This window comes from Aythya fuligula, chromosome 5 (assembly GCF_009819795.1).
Source record: "Aythya fuligula isolate bAytFul2 chromosome 5, bAytFul2.pri, whole genome shotgun sequence".
In the NCBI taxonomy this organism is placed as follows: Eukaryota; Metazoa; Chordata; class Aves; order Anseriformes; family Anatidae; genus Aythya; species Aythya fuligula.
The window spans coordinates 21,021,904-21,039,250 of NC_045563.1; the positions used below are offsets into that span (position 1 = coordinate 21,021,904).

At 49.5% G+C, this 17,347-nt stretch overlaps 1 protein-coding gene across 1 annotated transcript; it reads left to right on the top strand.

The window, feature by feature from the left end:
• The first annotated feature begins 11,442 nt into the window (after window positions 1-11,442).
• CDKN1C (cyclin dependent kinase inhibitor 1C) lies at window positions 11,443-12,664 on the top strand. The gene is made up of 3 exons (XM_032188452.1): window positions 11,443-12,006; window positions 12,121-12,247; window positions 12,348-12,664. Exons 1-2 carry the CDS (start codon window positions 11,538-11,540, stop codon window positions 12,240-12,242), a joined length of 591 nt encoding a protein of 196 aa, XP_032044343.1. The 5' UTR covers window positions 11,443-11,537; the 3' UTR covers window positions 12,243-12,247; window positions 12,348-12,664.
• The last annotated feature ends 4,683 nt before the right edge of the window (window positions 12,665-17,347 follow it).

Below are 17,347 nucleotides of genomic sequence, written 5' to 3' on the forward strand. Positions count from 1 at the left end.
TATGTTTATTTGCTTGCTTGCTTGAGTGCTTAGGGTTTTTTTTGTTGTTGTTTGTTTGTTTCCTTGCTTGTCTGTTTCGGGTTTTATTTGTTTGCTTACTTGCTGAAGCCTGGAGGTCTGGTTGAGCATTATCGGTATTTTAAAGAGGAACAGAAAACAGAGATCCCAGCACCCTGAATTTGTAGAATTGTGGGGCTGTTGCTGGGAAGGGACCTCAGGAGACCTCGTCCACTTTCCTGCTTAAACACACTGGCTCAGCTCTGTTGTTTTTTTTTTTTTTTTTCCTAGCACATATACAAGTGAATGTTTGACTTCTTGAAATTCTTAAGGCTTTGGTAAGTCCAGCTCTCACATTTCTTGCAGACCTTCTGGTTTGAGGCTCCATCACTGAGCACATCAACCAGCTGCTTGTTGAGGAGCACCTCTGTGTAGAAACAGAGACTTAACTCACCACAAAGGCTGAATCCAGAGACAAATACGTACCTCTGCTGGCTTGCACGTGGAGCAGATCTCAGGGCTGCCAGGTGTCTAGCTAAGCCCAGGGAGAAGGAGCTGTGAGACATCTGGGCAGTTTCTTACTCCGCAGAGCCTGGTGATTTGGGGAAGGCTGTTGGGCTCTGACTCCTGGTGAGTGAGGGGAAGGCCAAGAGATTAATGATTCACCAGGGGCTGGTGCCATAGTGCTGGAGGCTGCCCAGGAACAACCTTCTGCAAACACATTTGGAGCAAGTGAAAAAGCACTTTTAAGGAGTGACGTTCCTATACCACTGCGACCACTCGAGCAGACCCAGCTCGGGGCAGCTTAGGAGTCATATCTGTTACTGAAGAAGGAAGGTTACCCAGAGTGCATCCCAATTTAGCAAAGGATTGGTGCCTGGCATTGAGTTCATCTAAGCACAGAACAATGGCTTTTTCTGCTCTTTGGGTTTCCTGCAGCACAGCAGCAACATTGTCAAATAAAACTTCCTGGTTTGCACTGGACAGGCACAATGTACGAATCGCCAGCATTGAATAGAAGAGTAAAATTAATGACAGAGCTCTCTTTACCGAGGTTTTGAGACAATCACAAAAGCGACTCACGCAAATACAATGTAAAACACTGCTTACAGGAAATGTTGCTAACTTGGACTTGAAAAGCTGCAATATTTTGACTGGTAAGTTTGTCTCAGCAGCAACTGAAAACAGATCCCACTAAAGCAATGACTTGCACATGCAGCCGCTCTCCGTCAAATGCCCTCTCCCTCCACAGATGAGCCTCATCCTGCCCAGGGGATTTATCCAGCGGGGGGCCAGCTCGTCTGTATCTGTAATGATAATGATATAATGGGTGGTGTAGGCTGGCATTGCATTTTAAGATAAAGGCACTTTTTGGATTAGCGGTGGACTACACCCCATGTAGCACTCAGCCACTGACAAGTCATATTTAAAGAACAAAGTTTAATTTTAAAAATGGGGAGGAATACATTATGAATAGCAGATTAATTTTCTTGGGTAGCATAAATAAACTTTAAATGGACAGATATCCCAGGGAGACTGCACTGAAAGCAAGTGAGGAGATAAATGTAAAGGTCTTGTGATTAAACTGCAGATTAGGCTATTAGCTATGCATTAAGTCTTGACACTTATTCTCAACATTTTGAAGTATTTATAGTTGCCCTCCCTGGTATAGCTTTCCTGAGGCCTATTTATCTGGTGATCTGTGGAAAAATAGAGTGAGAAACCTGAGAACATCTTTTAAAAAATGGTAAAGACTAAGTGTTTATGTTACTTGGGCAAAAATCTTTCTCAAATCACTGGAGATGGGAAGCAAGGCCAGCTAAAAGTACATGGAGAGGGGAAACCCACCCACAGCAACACCAGCAGTTGAAAATATTGGTTGAAAAAGGGTAAATCGTGAGGAAATAAGTCCTGGATCCTTCCATCAGATTGAGTTTTCTGACAGAGGAAGGTTAATATGACCTGGAATTACACGAAGTGCTCTGGGTGGGATTTACCTGTCAGAACAAGATTTACAGCCTCAAAAGAGCATTTAAGGGGCACAGAAGTGCTAGCCAGCAGTGATAGGCATCTCTCAGGCATCAAATCGTCTGTCAATGTGAGCTCTCCCTCTATGAGAAAGAAAAAACAAATCAAAATAAAAAAACAGTGGGATGAGTCAAATTCTCCTACAGAACAACAACAACGACAAAAAAAAAAAAAACAACCAACCAAACAAGAACCCTTATGGAAACACGACGCCCTGGGAACCATCATGTCCAAAGTATGGGAGAAGAGAAGGAACCAATACCCTGAAGCAATTCCCAAATACCTTTGAACCCACTGTAGGAGCAGCCCAGGAAGGAGACCACAGTGCTTCTGGTCAAGAAATGCTCTCCTAATGAAAACCCTAGGTGCTCCACAGGCTGGTGTCACTCAGTGCATCGGGACATCCCTCCTTTCCCCACCCGCAAGTGCAATGGGCTCATCTGTAGTCTGCTGAAAGATTTATACTGTTGAGCAAATAAGAGTGTATATGGCCCAGGACAGCCAGAATTATGTCCCATGCTTGTTGACTGATTTATTCTTTTGTTTAATTGTTCACCAAAAAAAAGCAGCTTGCTAATGAATGGAAAAAGAATCCACATGGCCAGCAAAAAAAAAAAAAAAAAAAGGCCATGTTTAGTTTACAAAATAGCAAAATAGCACAGTCTTCAGGGATTTTCATAAAAACTACGGAGACAGTCCAAATCGGCAATGAAATCAGATTCCCAGTGGCTGCAGAACTCCTTTGGCTCTTTCTATGTGTGTATTAAATTGCAAAAAGCAATTATTTATAATTTGTTTTTATAAAAATGCTGGTGTGCTTATTCTGCCTGGCAAATTATTTTGTGAAATGGAAAAAGCCCATTGTTCATTCTTTTGGTAAAGTCTTTGTTACTTAGCATATTAAACTGCAAATCACATTTTATCTGAAATAGGGCTGGTTATTACTGACTTTTTAATGGTAAAGTCCCAAAGCTCCATCTAATACCAAGGCCCCGTCTGGTGCCTTGCAAACACAAAAAGAGCTCCAGACTTGGATGAGGGAAAAGAATTGGATCTTCCTTGCCTTGTAGATGGGACACTAACAGCCAGCAGGGTGTGATGGCTGGTCTGAAATCAGAGGAAGTCTGTGGAAGAGGCTGGAATCAGATTTGATCATCCTTTGGACGCCAGTCCTGCTGCTTAACCACAGGGCAGTAGAAACTGCCTCTCTCATACTCTGGATAAATTAAACCAGAAGAGAACATTTCTGAATGCTGGAATCTGACCTCCAAACAAGCGCATGGGGTAAAGACTTTGTCAACTGCAGAAGGGTTTTGGAAAAAATACCACAGCCTGAATTCAGGAGAGTCACACCAAGAATAACATGACCAAATAGGATGAAAACTCTCAGCTCTTTGCACCCATCCAGTCTTACCAGCTCCAGCAGGACCTTGCTGGGACAGTCTTCTCCCAGGAGCTGCCATGGCTCATCTCTGCCCCCAAATCTCTCCTGGGGGAATGGAGATCCCTTGAGTTTCAGTCAGCTGCTCCTAAAGAGAAGGGGTGCTGGCCAAATCTGGAGATCAGCCACCAACCTACTCCTCCAAGCGAAAGCCTGAAAAGATAGCAAATGCCACCAGCCTCCAGCAGTCTGTCATACTGAGTTACCGAGGAATCAGCAAGGAAAAAAAAAAAAAAAGAAAAAAAAGTCTCCTCCCACACTGAAATCCTAGGCCGGGTGAGTACTGCAGCCCATGGGGTCTCTCAATGGCTCTGTCCCTCCTGGGCAAGGGGTGATGTCCCCCAGCGGTGCCCCTGGGGATGGCCAGGAGTGATGGACACTTCTGCTGTCTCTGGGGTGGTGTCTTCAGCCTACAGGCACATTGGCGTGACCGACCTCCAGACAGCTCACTGCTGGATAATGGATGGAGCCCCACGCTCCAAGATACACACAGTGCTTTGGGAGTCCAAGGTCCTTATCCAAAGAACATACTAGATGTGACAAAAATGGATACAGGCAAATAAAGCCTCACGTTCAGCCCTCAATATGCAATGTTTCATTCAACTGGTATTATACAGCCACCTTCTGGAATCACAGCAATGTCTGGAATGCAAAAGCTGTTTATCATTTAAATAACATTTAAGCCATTATAATTTATATGAGAATTGTAAATGATTTGGGCTGTATGAAGCTTCTTGTTGCGGTTTGTCACAGGAATGCTGTAGATTTCCTCTGCACACATTACATTCTGCAAACAATGGGAGCCTGAGACATTTTCAGCTAGTCTTGAGCCTCCTGCATTTACCAAAACATTTTCCTGTGTCAGAATCAAACAATTGCCTGATTTATAACTCTCAGGCATTTGAGAGACCACCAGCAACACAATGTAACAAAAATCTCTCTGTTGGTTAGCCGTCCAACTAAGCTATACCCAGCACAAACAAAACACGGATGTGTATTTAATGTTCCTGCTAATGTATGTTTCTGCACAAGGCAATTAGAGAGCTGCAAAGCATGTGTCTGTAAAACCTTGTACATCCCGACCGTGGTTTCCCTGCACAGAGGAGGGTCTGTTCTACATTCCCAGACAAACCCCTATCTGCTCGTGGGCCAGGGGAGATGTGCATCCCCTCCCATTCCTCTGGCTGGTTTCTCCATGAGGTCTCCAGACCTCCGTGAAGATTCCTTGGGATGTGGAGAAAAGGGGGTGGCTGCCCCATGCCCAGCTCCTTCTGCTCTGTGGGTTGGACAACCCTACAGTGCAGACGTTCACTGCTCACACATGGACAAGGCAGGACAAAGGAGGAAGGTTATGCATAAGCATGCAGGGCTGGATTTATCAGCAGCTCAGAGATGGTGACATCTCCTGAGGTGGCCAGACACCAGCAGTGTTTGTATTTTGCCAGCCAGGCTCGCATTACCTATACCAGGCATAGAAGCTGTAGCCAGCTCTGCCTGGGGATAACACTCACTATTTTGATTTTAGCTAGGGATACAAGAGGTATGGTTTCTCCACTACATTTCAGTTCAAACCACAGGAAGATTTTGGAGACCCTTCACTGTTTCCTCCTGGCCTTCCCACCCTCCCTCAGCTTGAATTTGCCCAACACAAAAAGAAATCAACATAACTTTGGGCTCATTGCTTACAGCAGTTCTTCAGAACTTCTTTAGAAGTTAGAAACAGTACTAGGCCCGCTGAAAGAGATTTTCCTACTTGTGCAGAATCAGACCAAACTTTACATGCTGTTGGAGAGGGCTGGAATAGCACAAGAGTAGCTCACCTGGAGCTATGCTCTCTGCTTCACACAGTCATTTTCCAGAGCACACAATTCTCAACATCAAAGTCTCCGTGCACTAAAACTAGGACCCATCATAGGCCTTTCCCAGAAATGAAGCAAACCCTGCAAATTTGCAATCCAAGCAGGTTCAGCACCGGCCCTGCCAAAGCAGTGGTGGGACCAGAGCATTTTGCCAATACTCAGGTATTTGAAACAAAGAAAAAAGGTGCTGCTGCAACAAGTGGCCAGCTTGTTTTCCTAATGCCCAAGCAGACAGCAGTAGGATTATCTCCGTTAGTCCCTGTAAGGGAGGGTGCTAGGAGGAAATTCCCACTGCCTTCCTGTGTTGACCAGGTGCTGGAGATTCCTATTCAAAGGGACACCAATCTCCTCTGCAATGCTGCCCAGACTCTCTCCTCCTAACCGTCAAGATGAAACAAGAAGGATTTAATCATTTCCACTCCTCTCTGCCCAACACAGCCAGGACAGCATGAAGGATTATACTCCTCCTGAGTCTCAGCAATAAATCATTTGCCAAAAATCCATCCAGCTCCACACAAATGAAGCCACCACTGCATCCCCCTTGCTGGAAGCATGCTCAGAAACCATGGACTGGCTTAGTGCTTGTGGTACGCCAAGAAGAAAGGACCTAGATTAAGTTTGCTATTGGGACTTTTTCCTTCAGTCTTTTGCATCCAGCTCCTCTGCTGCTTTTGCTGTTAGCAAACACATTTGTTTCTGACTCACTCAGTTATGACAATGTTTGAGAACACGGTTCATGCTCTAAGTATTTGTACCACGTCAGTCTGAAATGCCACCACGTGCCACCGTACGCACAGGCTTTGCTGTGCAGAGCACACGCTTATTTATAAATAACCAGTGCTCATTTATGTTCTTCCCAGGACACAAACCATGCTTGTGTTGGAGATAAGATTCTCTCTTTGACTTTAAACAACATGGGGAGACTCTGTGCAGAATATGATACTGTGTGACTTGACCAAGAGAATCATAATGTTCTTGCTGGCAAAGCTGCCTGCTGGAGGACAGCAAGATACCTACTAGCATCGGGGCAAAAGCCTGCCTTTGATTGCACCTTTGTGAAGCTGTTTCACCAAGAGCCAATTACAACATGACATAAGCGTGTTTATAGTGCTATGCCAGCTACAATTAACTCCCTGCCCTATCTGAACACATACCATACTGCGGGCAGGGCAGCCTCCGTACAGTTAGACTGGCTGCAGGAGGAACATGATGGACTCCCCCCTGGGAGCCCACCAACCCACTCCCTTGCAGGTTCACCGCCGGCTGTGTTGTACTTGGTCCTTGTTCAGAGCCTGCAGCAACGTTAACACCAGGAATCCACGAGGCAGATTACAAAACGATCACTTCTCGAGATTAGGGAAAGCTTCAGTGCCGCGTCTTCAGAAAGTTACTATGCTGAACACAAACGTAAAGCTGTAGGCGAGGAGATAAATTAATTAAAGAATTGCATACGGGAGGCCAGGGGGTGGGGGGAATTATCTCACCTCGCTGCGTCATTGCAGGCTATCTCACAGCCCATCACGGGGATCGGAGGGAGCGGCAAACAAGAGGGAACCCAGCCTGGGGAGCTGGACGACGTGCACCTTAACCTCATTTTCACAGCTTGAGCTGAAGGCATTCTCCCATCCAGAGGTCTTGCCAAGGAGTCAAACAGGCTCGGAAAAACCTGTGAAACCTAGATGCGGGTGAATTTGGCTGCCATGCATTTTGGTACCCTGGCAGTTCCGCACGCTCCTGACAGATTTAAGACCCGCAGCCCCTGCCAGAGCCCACCCGGGCACCTGGCACCTCCGGGGGGCAGCGGGCGGCTCTGCCGGGCCGGCCGACATTAGAGGGCACCATTGCCCCGTGCATCGGGGCCAGCCCGGGCACGGTCAGGCTGTATCTTCCAGGGCTGGGATTTTTTTTTTATTATTATTATTTTTTAATGTAGGTTTTGTTTCCTTTAGATGTGGCTGAGATCCATCTGAGGATACTCCTGGTGTGCTTCCTGCTCTTTCTGGGCTTGTTTTTTTGGATCAGGTACTTCCTGCAGGAGCTGAGGCCATGAGCGATCTCCTTCAGCAGTCATGCACAACTGCCAGCATCGATGTAGCATCCACCTAAGAAACAGTACATTGAGAATAAAACTGGGGTAATAGACCCTCCCCCAGTACAGGAATTAGAAACAACCTATAGAAGCATAAAATATCCCTAGTTGGAAGAGAACCAAAAAGCTATTCTAAGAGTGCTATTACCATGGATCCACTATGAAAAGGAAAGGGGCAGCAGCACAGCAAGGCTAGCTTCTTCCCAGAGCCAAGAAGAAATTAAAAAAAAAAAAAAATGGGGGAGGGGGAAGAGGGGAATTAAGTAAAATTAAATAAAATAAAGCGCTTTTCTGAGATATGAGTGTTTGATTGATTTTGAAAATTCAACAAGGAACATACAGCAATCTAAACTGAACAAAACCATTTTTTTCAGCATTTTTTCAGGGTTTTGTTCAAATTATCCGCCCACATTTTAACCCCTGAACTAGCATGTTTCTGCCTAGCTATCAAATCAAATAACTTGACTTTTTATTGCTGTTCTGAATGTACGTGGGCTTTAATAATTCGAAAGGTCGCTTAAATGGTAAAAGAGCCCAGAGCAGAAGCCTTGACAGCCTGCACTGGCTTGGACTTCAGTTGTGGCTTATTTAAGCAGAACTCCAAAGTACCACACAAAATTGCCACTGGTATAAACGCAAAACTGCAAACCATGTGTGATCACATGCATAGTAAAAGAGAATTGCACGGGTGATAAAGTACTAGTGTTTACTTCTCTGCATCTCTGCTAGAACCATTATCATATGCAACAGCTCCTGAAGTGAAGCAAGTACATTTAGACTGCACTAAATTAATTCTGAGTTAACCATTATTAGGTGTATAGGACAAAGCTCTGTTTAAGGAACTGAGATGGGACCAAAGTAGAAGCCTTGAACCCAGAACCTGGGTCTGTTTGTCTGGCAGTACTTCAAGAACTGGACCATTCATGCAGGAGATGCTGACACTCCAGCAGATGGAGGAGTGTCATGGGGATGTGTTTGCTTCCACCACCCCTCTACTGTGAAGAAGTTAAACTGCAGCTCTACAATCACCAGCCCTGCCAGAATGACATTACAGGAGGTCTCTGATTTGTTACCTTACTAACACCTTAACATTACTCAGTGGGCTCACTTGCTTCTCACTCGTTTTGCAGCATGAGGACCTTTCCTCCCCTATCTGCCAAGGCAGCAACCTCGGCCCTGGCTCTGACGGCCACCCTGGACTCCTTCCAAACAGGAACAAACACAGTAAACCTCCTGTAGTCACAATCCTTGCAATGATATACAAGCCATAAAGGAGCTCGCTTTCCTTCCCTCACCCTCCAAAACAGAGCAGCCAGCAGGAATACATACTCAAGTCATTGTTTTCTCCAACATCAGCAGATATGGTTCTGGGTATGCAGAGCTAATCGGCCTTTTTGAGCAAAAATGCTTCATTCTTACAGGCATTGTTCTAAGCGTAATGATGACTCCTCCACTCTACACTGGAGTGGGAATTTCCAAAGAAGTGAATGGGCCCTTGGGTAAGGCTTTGTGGCTCATGTTGGGTAAACTGCTCATCTAGTGGCTCATACCATATCCCTCTGGCCTTAAAGTTCACAAACTCACTAAATTTACACCACATCTCTGTGCAGACAGCACTCCCTTCATGCGCAAGCTAGATGCTCACCTTCCATGCAGAAGATAAGCTCAGACACTGCCAGAAATGGCAGCTGCGAGCAGAAAGTCCCCCCCATTGTCACCACCAATGTAATATTACCAGACACACACACACACACACACAAAATAAGTAAATAAAATCACGTCAAAGAGATGGAGAGCACCAGGAATGAGGAAGATTTTAGTCCACCAGACACTAAGACCTTGAACTCGACCTGCATTACCTCCCAGGTGAGCTGGAAGGCAAAGCAGCCTCCCACCCGCGGTAACCCCTGCAAACACTTTCCTGCTAAAAGCAGAGCTCCTCGCATCCCTCGAGCGCTACGTAAATATTGGCTAACCTCCGAAAATGCTTTGGAAGGCCTGAGACGAAGGTTTTCAGAGCGCACGCCCACATCTTGCAAATAGCAGGGAAGTTTGCTCGCTCAGCCTCTGTCACAGGAATGCATAAAACCAAGGAGGCTGAAAACAGGAAAGGCGTCCAGGAGGACCACAGCAGGTTAGCAAGGGCTCCTCACAAAGAGCTCCTGTCTGCAGGGACTCGACCACCACCATTTTGCTCTGACTTGAATAGAGAGCACTTTTTCAGCAGGTTTCCCGCTCTGTGCAGTTTATTTCTAAACCCAGCCCGCCCCTTTGGGTGGGGAGAGGTGGCTCAGCTGGACATGGTGCCATGGCCAACGCACTCCCCCGTCACAGTAGCATGGTTCCTTGCCTTCTCTTCTTGCCCTGGCCTGACCCTCGCTGATCCACACTCACCTACCACCCATTCTTGGGAGCTGCTTGGGCGACATCCCTTGGGCCAGAAGACCTCCTGGGGGCCGCTTCAGGAAGGACACTGTGATACTTCCACATCAGTCTGGCTCACACAAGAAACCAAGAGTACCTGTTGAGACACACCCAAACAGCTATCTTAAAAAGGATAAATGCCTTCACCTGTTCTAAAGCACCTGTGCTACTGAGTTGTGAAGTGAGTGACCTGGGGCATGACCCACAAACCAAAGCGTGCCCAGAGGACCTGCACCCTGAACATGTTTGTGGTGTCGTCTTCTCACCACTGCAAAGCTACAGACCTACAGAGCTCTGCCTGAGAGCCCTCCTGCCCCCACAGACATCAGAAATGATGTTGGGAGACCAAGCTCACCGTGACATTTCAAAGCCTGGGTGCTGAAAGGCCCCTCCCTGGCCTCATGGGTCCCAAACTGGGGACACTACGGGTCCCAAACAGGGGGCGCCACTGGGCCCTGCCACTCCTTGGGAGTGAGGCTTAAGATGTGGTTGGCAATGGCCACAGACACAGGGAAAACAGTGCAGAGGGGCAAAGGGCATCTTGGGTACTTATCTTCCCTCCTTGCTCGCAGAGGGGGCAAAGGGCATCTTGTATACATATCTTCCCTCCTTGCTTGCAGAGAAGCTCACCGTGGCACCGAGCCTCCGATGATGGTGCTCCAAGCCCAGTCTTGGCACTGTGTCCAATCATGCTCCCTCTGCTCCCCCCTTCCTTTTGCGCTCCCCCATCCCAAAACAACAAAAGGCAATGACTGCAGTGACCTGCAGAAAATGTGAAGTGCAAGCCAGCTGATCCGTGGCAACACAATAGCGAGATTAGTTCATCTGCAGTGAACAAACATGTATTATGTGGGTTTAAAAGTTAGGAGAGGAAAATGCTGTGGTTTTCATGTATTTCTATTGAGCGAGGCTGCGACTTATTACTTCCATGCAGCCGAGCAGTCCTATTTTTAAAAATAGCCCTCAGCTTGTTTTGAGATCTGCAAGCATCCCGCTTTGTTTTGCAGCAGCGTAATAAAAACCCCGAGCCGGCAGCGGTCCCACTGTCCTCCCCCCCCCTCCCCCCCCCCGCGCCCTACGGATGCTGCAAAACGTCCCCTCGGGGAAAAGAAAAAAAAATAATAATTAAAAAAGTAAAAAGGCTGAAACATAACGATGATGCCACAGACATACACACACACCCCCCCCTCCGGGCTGGCAAGGCAGGAGGGAGGGGATAAAAACAAGCCCGAAAATCGCCGGGGAGGCGGCGGCGGAGCCGCGGCCGGCGGCAGACAAAGGCGGCGGCGGGCGGGGGAGCTCCGCGGCCGCCCCCCCGGGGCCGGGCCAGCGCCGGGGCCGCCCCCCCGGGCCGATGCGGCGGGGCCGGGCCGGGCCGGGCCAATGCGGCCGGCGGCGGAGCGGCGCTGCCCGGCGCAGCCAATGGAGGGCGCGGGCAGGAGGGCTGCCGTCGGGGGCCGGGGGGGCGGCGGGGGGGCCGCCGCCAATCGCGGCGGGCTGCTGGCAGGGCAACGCCGTGCTGCTAATGGGTGTTTTGCTCGGCCTCGAGGGGAGCGGGGTTTAAAAGCGGGGCGGCCGGGGGAAGGGGCTCAGAGGCGGGGAGACAGGGCTGCGGGACGCGACGGGACGGGCGGCGAGGAGGAGCGGCGGGGGGCCCCCACGCAGCCAGCCAGCCACGCACCCCCCCCTCCACGCACCCATGGCTGACGTGCATCTCTCCGGCCCCCCGGCCCTGGAGCGCCTGGCGGCCCGACGGGCGCTGCTGGCCGGCCACGACCGCAGCGCCGTCTGCAGGAGCCTCTTCGGGCCGGTGGACCACGAGGAGCTGGGCCGGGAGCTGCGGAGCCGCCTGCGGGAGATGGGCGAGGCCGACCAGCGCCGCTGGGACTACAACTTCCACACCGACACCCCGCTGCCCCCCGCGCCCGGCCGCTTGCGGTGGGAGGAGGTGGAAGGCGGCGCCGTGCCCGCTTTCTACCGGGAGACCCTGCAGGTGGGGCGCCGTCGGGTCCCCCTGCGCCGGGCTCCCCCGGCACCGTCGCCCCCCGCCGCCGGCAAGGGGGCTCCGGGGGCGTCGGGGGGGCGGCTGAGCCGGGAGAACCGCGCCGCGCCCCCCGCTCCCCGCCGCCGCGCCGCCAGACGGAGCAGCCCCGCCACCCGCATCACAGGTGCGTGCCCCGACGGGGGGAGCGGGGAGTTGGGTTCCCCCACCTTTTTTTTTCCCCCCCGGTGTACCCCCTCCGCCTCGCTGACGCCCCCTCTCTCGACGTCCCCCCCTCCAGATTTCTTCGCCAGGAGGAAACGGCCGGCGCAGCCCAAGGCAGCGGCCGAGCGCCCCCCCGGCTGCGCGTCCCCCCCCTCCGCCGTGCCGGCTGAGCAGACCCCCCGCAAGCGGCTCCGGTGAGCCAGGTGAGGAGCACCCGTGGGGGGAGGAAGATGCTCGGGAGTGGGCTTCCTACTAATTTTCTTACCCCATCATAATTTTTTTTTTTCCCCGTCCCCCCCCTAGATTTTTGCACTACGGCACCCACGGGACAGGCGCGCAGCCCCGGGGGCGAGGCGCCCCCCAGGCACGGCCAACTGGGGCCCCCCCGCCCGGCCCGGGCCCCGGAGCGGAGCCGGAGCGAAACCGGAGCGGAGCCGGAGCCGCAGGCGCAGCGCCCGGCCGCGCACGGAGCAGTGTTACCGTACAACTGTGCAATGTATTACGTTCTATATAGAAATGTATTATGCCTAATGTGAGTACACTGGTCAAAAGTGTAAAGCTTTAAAAGTCATTTATATGAAATGTTTAATCTCTGAGCTCTCAGTGCAAGAAAAAAAAAATGAAAAGGTGGAGGAAAAAAGAAAAAAGCAAGTGTATATTTGTACAAAAACGTTTTTTAAGAGTTATACTAACTTATATTTTCTATTTATGTCAGAAATGTTGATAACTGGTTGACATCCAATAGTCATTTTTTTTTCTTTTGGTTAAGCCAAAGGGCACTATATTTGCTTTTGTTATTTACAAAATGTAAATTTATTTTTATAGTGGGATTTTTTTTTTGCATTCACAAGATGTAGTTACGAAATCAAAACATTTTTTAGACTTTACTTGAAGACAAAACTGTTTTAATGGTTCCTGAGTTGGTTTGTACCACTGTCATTGCAAATAATGCCACAACTTCAAATAGTAATAATAAAAAAATCCAGGAAACCCTTGCAATGCTGCTTGGTGTGTGCTGTGCAGATGTCCCGGGGGGGTGGCTGTGATCAGTGGGGCCCAAGCCCGTGTTGCTCCATGCATTGTGGCTGCATCCACACCCCCCTGTGCTCAAAGCTGCCCCTGGTTGCTGGAGGAAAGGAGTTGGTGGCTTGTGAACATACGTGTGAGCGCTGCTGGAGTTAACAAAGTGAGATGGGGAACATGCACCCCATAGAAGCCCCAAATTCAGCCTTTCTACACTTGTTTTTCCCTTTTCCTCTTGCCAAAGCTGGCCCCAAGACCCCTCCAGGGTGTGGAACTGCCCCACACTAAGGGGGGAAGAATGAGGGGTGGGCACAGACCCTCAGCAGGCTCTGTACGGGGCAACCCTTGCAACCTGCATGTCCCCACCCCAGGCTACTGTAGGGAAAAGCTTCCCCATTCCTCTGGTCTAAGCCCGGCATTAATTTTGAGGAAAATCCTGTGATTCCAGCTATATGTGTAAGTGGGGAGCAGAACAGCCACCAGGCAAAACACATGAGCACAGCACCTGGTGCTGGCACAGCTACGCACTCCTGTGCAGCTCATGGGGGTCACCCCTGGGCACGCGCCCTGAGCCCCATGCTGGGGGGTGGGGGGGGCAACCACCCGCAGGGAGCCCGATCCTGGCCGCAGGTGGTGCCGGAGAGCAAAGGAGGGGAGCGGCTGGCTGGATTTGTCCCTTTTAAGCCCTAGGAGCTGCGCGATGATGCCATTTCACGGAGCTGGGGGGGATGAGAGGGGGGCAGCCAGGAGAAGAAGGGCGAGGGTTTAACCCGCATCAGTGCTCCCTGGCCCCCGCAGAGCTTGCCTTTGCCCCCCCGTCACGGCCACGAAACGCTCCCGGCTGTAAAAGTAACATTGATTACCTCCAGCTCCATGATCGCTTAATCAGAACGGGATTATTTTACGCGCCCGCATCAGTGGCCGCTGCCTCAATACGATTTTCCCCCCTCTTTGAAAAGAAAAATAGCTTTTCCCTTTCCTTCTGAAAGCCAACAATACCCGGAGTGAGGCAGCTGGATCCTCCAGGATTTATGGGCTTTTCTCTCGCTTTCATGAAAGCAGGTGCCTTTGGGACCTCCATTGTCCCAGCCCCCCACTCATAATAGGACTTTCTGCAATGAAAAAATCCCCGCTCCGAGCTCCCAAATACCTCGGCCGCAGGAGCCATGCCGAGGTGTCCCCGGAGCATCCCAGCAGAATGGGCAGGGGGCTGTCGGGCCAGGCGAGGAGCTCTGGTGCCTGAGCCCAGCCCCATGGGATGCGGGGCAGGAAGGTGTGCGGCCGCCCCGCACCCTGCTCCACCCAGCCCGCCTCGCCCCGGCACAAAGCACACTGCCCCTATTCTTTCGGCCTTTGTAGCCATATGGCAAATCCATGTAGACACAGCCAACATCCATTTATTCAGGCACATAATGTCCCGCAACAGGGAACAATTGGAACTTTGTTTGCTTCTATTATTGATGCGAATGGGCGACAGAGAGAGAGAGAGAGGGGGGAAAAAATCATTTAACTATAAGAGATATCCAGCTAATTATGAACCATATGTGCCTATAGTTTCAAAGCAATCCAATGAAGTTCATTTTAAATCTAGACTACTTTATTAGTACTGAAGACAGATGTCTCAACAGTACATGCATCAGAGGAAACCATGTAAAGAAGTTCTTGAAATATTTAACTAGGACTCATTCATTGTCAGAGGGGCTTTAAAGTGCCCTTTATCATGAGAATGCATAGGCAGAAGCGGAGGGAGGCTGCCCGTTGTTACGGCCAGCCCGCTTACCCTTGAGTGAGAAATCCCAAATCCCACTTTGGATTTCACGATGGGGGTATTTTTTGGAAAGGATGCAAGATATCAAGGGTCTAGAAGGAGCGAGCTTGCAGCTCACTGCAGCTACAAAAAGACAGGTCTATATCTGAGCTGCTTCCATCCTAGGCTGAAGCCAGCTATGTTCTCAGAGGAATAACCTACCCCAAACCACTGCTCCCTCTCCAGGGGATGAAAGCTGCACATTTGGGAGACTGCTGCTGCACTTCCAAGACAGGAGCTTTAACGCTGCGAGACCTCCAGAGCTTTGTTTCAGGCAAGCATCTCCCAATGCAAACCCCGTGGTGCCTACCTAAGCAGGAGACTGAAAGGGAAACTCATCAGGAGAAAGTCTTTTGGACCCCCTTTACCCCCAGGAAATGCAATTATCAGCAAACAACTTTGGCAGAAAGCTTGGCGCTATCTTTATGAGCACAGCAACATCTACCAGTAATTAAGCCACTTCAGTTAGATGAATGCAACATATGGTTGATGCTGGGAATCATTCTCCTGCCTAGCCACGACTTTTCTTTCTGGGCCAAAACTTGTTCTATTATCACTTAGAATAAACAAAAAAGCTGCTTTCCACTTCTTGAGCAAATATTTGTCTCTAATGAGCATGAGGTGTAGGTAACAGGATGGGGGAAAATGGTAATTTTTAAAGCATAATTTCCTACATTCAAGTATAGAAATAAAATAGATCCACTAAATGCTTAATTCACTTACAACTGGTTGTGTTTGCTTAGTAGACCCGGGCAAAGGACACACGTGAGGGGGTGAAGAAATTGAATTGACCACATTTAAGCAGAGAACCAGAAAGTAGTAGTGCATGCATATAGGTACACATGCATACATGCCTCCCTGCCAACAGCCCGTACCCCCTCAGAACTGTTCTGTACATGCTTTCAGAACAAACCAGACCCAAACACAATCCCAAAATCTTTGTAAGATAAAAGGATAGAATTATATCTGCTATTCTGGTTAACACTTACTAAACAGATGAGAAAGGAAGATGCTAAGCAGTTTGAAGAGCTGCAGTGGCCATAAAACCTCTTAAGCAGGCCTGGCTACAAGATTAAAAATAGCTCTAATTCATAGGCACAGGACAAACACAGTTTTGGAGCCCTATTCCCTGTCAGCACAGCCAAGCCTCTGTTCCAGGAAGATTGGAAACCAGCAGTCGTGCAGCCTCACATCTGCATCTGTGGTGTCATGGGGACCCAAGCTGTGGGGACGCAGGGACAGCACTGTGCAGCATGTGGGTTGGGGTAAGGGGGTGCAGGTGGAGCAGAAGCAGGGCTACGGCTGGTTTAGGTTCCGCATGTGTTTTTGGCTACATGAAGAGGAGAGCTTGGAAATGGTTGGCTATGGAGCATCTCAGACCAGAACTCAATTATTCACTTCCATCTCTCTTTATGTTGGTTCCCCATCATTAAATAGAGATAACAGCACTCACAGCTTATATATTAATCCATTCGTGTTTGAAAAGCACTCCAATACTACAACGAGCTGCACAAAATAAATCCAGCAGGGAAATTATTAATGTCTTTGGGCAGGGCTTGAACAGTGCGAAGTTAATAAGACCCAGCACTGTCCATTGAATGGAGAGAAAAAGCCAAACTGAGCAACTGCTCATTAAGCGAGCACCGTTCACCCTGTGCACTCAGTGCGATCATTTAATTAAAAAGATTTTATCATCATGCACAGACACAAGGGGGCAGAGCCAAAGTCTTCCCTGGTCCTTGCCGTTCCTGGTTTCCCTTCCTGCAGCCCTGAGCATCGCTCACCCATCCTCTTGTGTCATATGTGGCAGCAAATGCCACATTTAAAGTTCAGCCCTGCTCTGCAGCACCTCAGAGCATTTCTCAGGTGCCACCTAAAAAAGAAACCTTAAAACATTTAACATCTCTCCCCCCCCCCCCCCCCCCCCCCCAGTCTTTAACACTCAGAAATCACTACATGAGCTTTGACAAGGCTTTTCACTCTGCCACAGGTTGTCCCCCATCCCCACCGACTCTTGAGGCGGGGACTGGGATGATCTCCCAAAATCACGCATATGCAGCATCACGACACCAGACTCTGGCTCCTACCACCCTTTCCACGACAGTAACCCTGGGAACTCTTCTCTGTGCCCAGCCATGATGTGAGGCAAAGAGGTTTTTCTGAGAAGGAAGATGCTTTGATCCCAGATATTTTGGAGTGTTATTGGACAAGAGGGACAGGAGCATGCAGCCCTGCCTGCATGCCACTTTGTGACAACATACATGCAAGCCTTTCACCTCAAACACAAACAAATGAACCCCCAAATGGCCCCCACAACAAATTCACCAACACCACCTGGTCCCATTTTTACATTAAAAAAAAAAACAAAAAAACAAAAAAAAAAACAACACAGGGAAGCCCCTGCTTGGGTCACATTAGACAGCTCGAGACACACAAGGAAACAAGTCCTACAGCAGTTCACTCTGGAAAACAA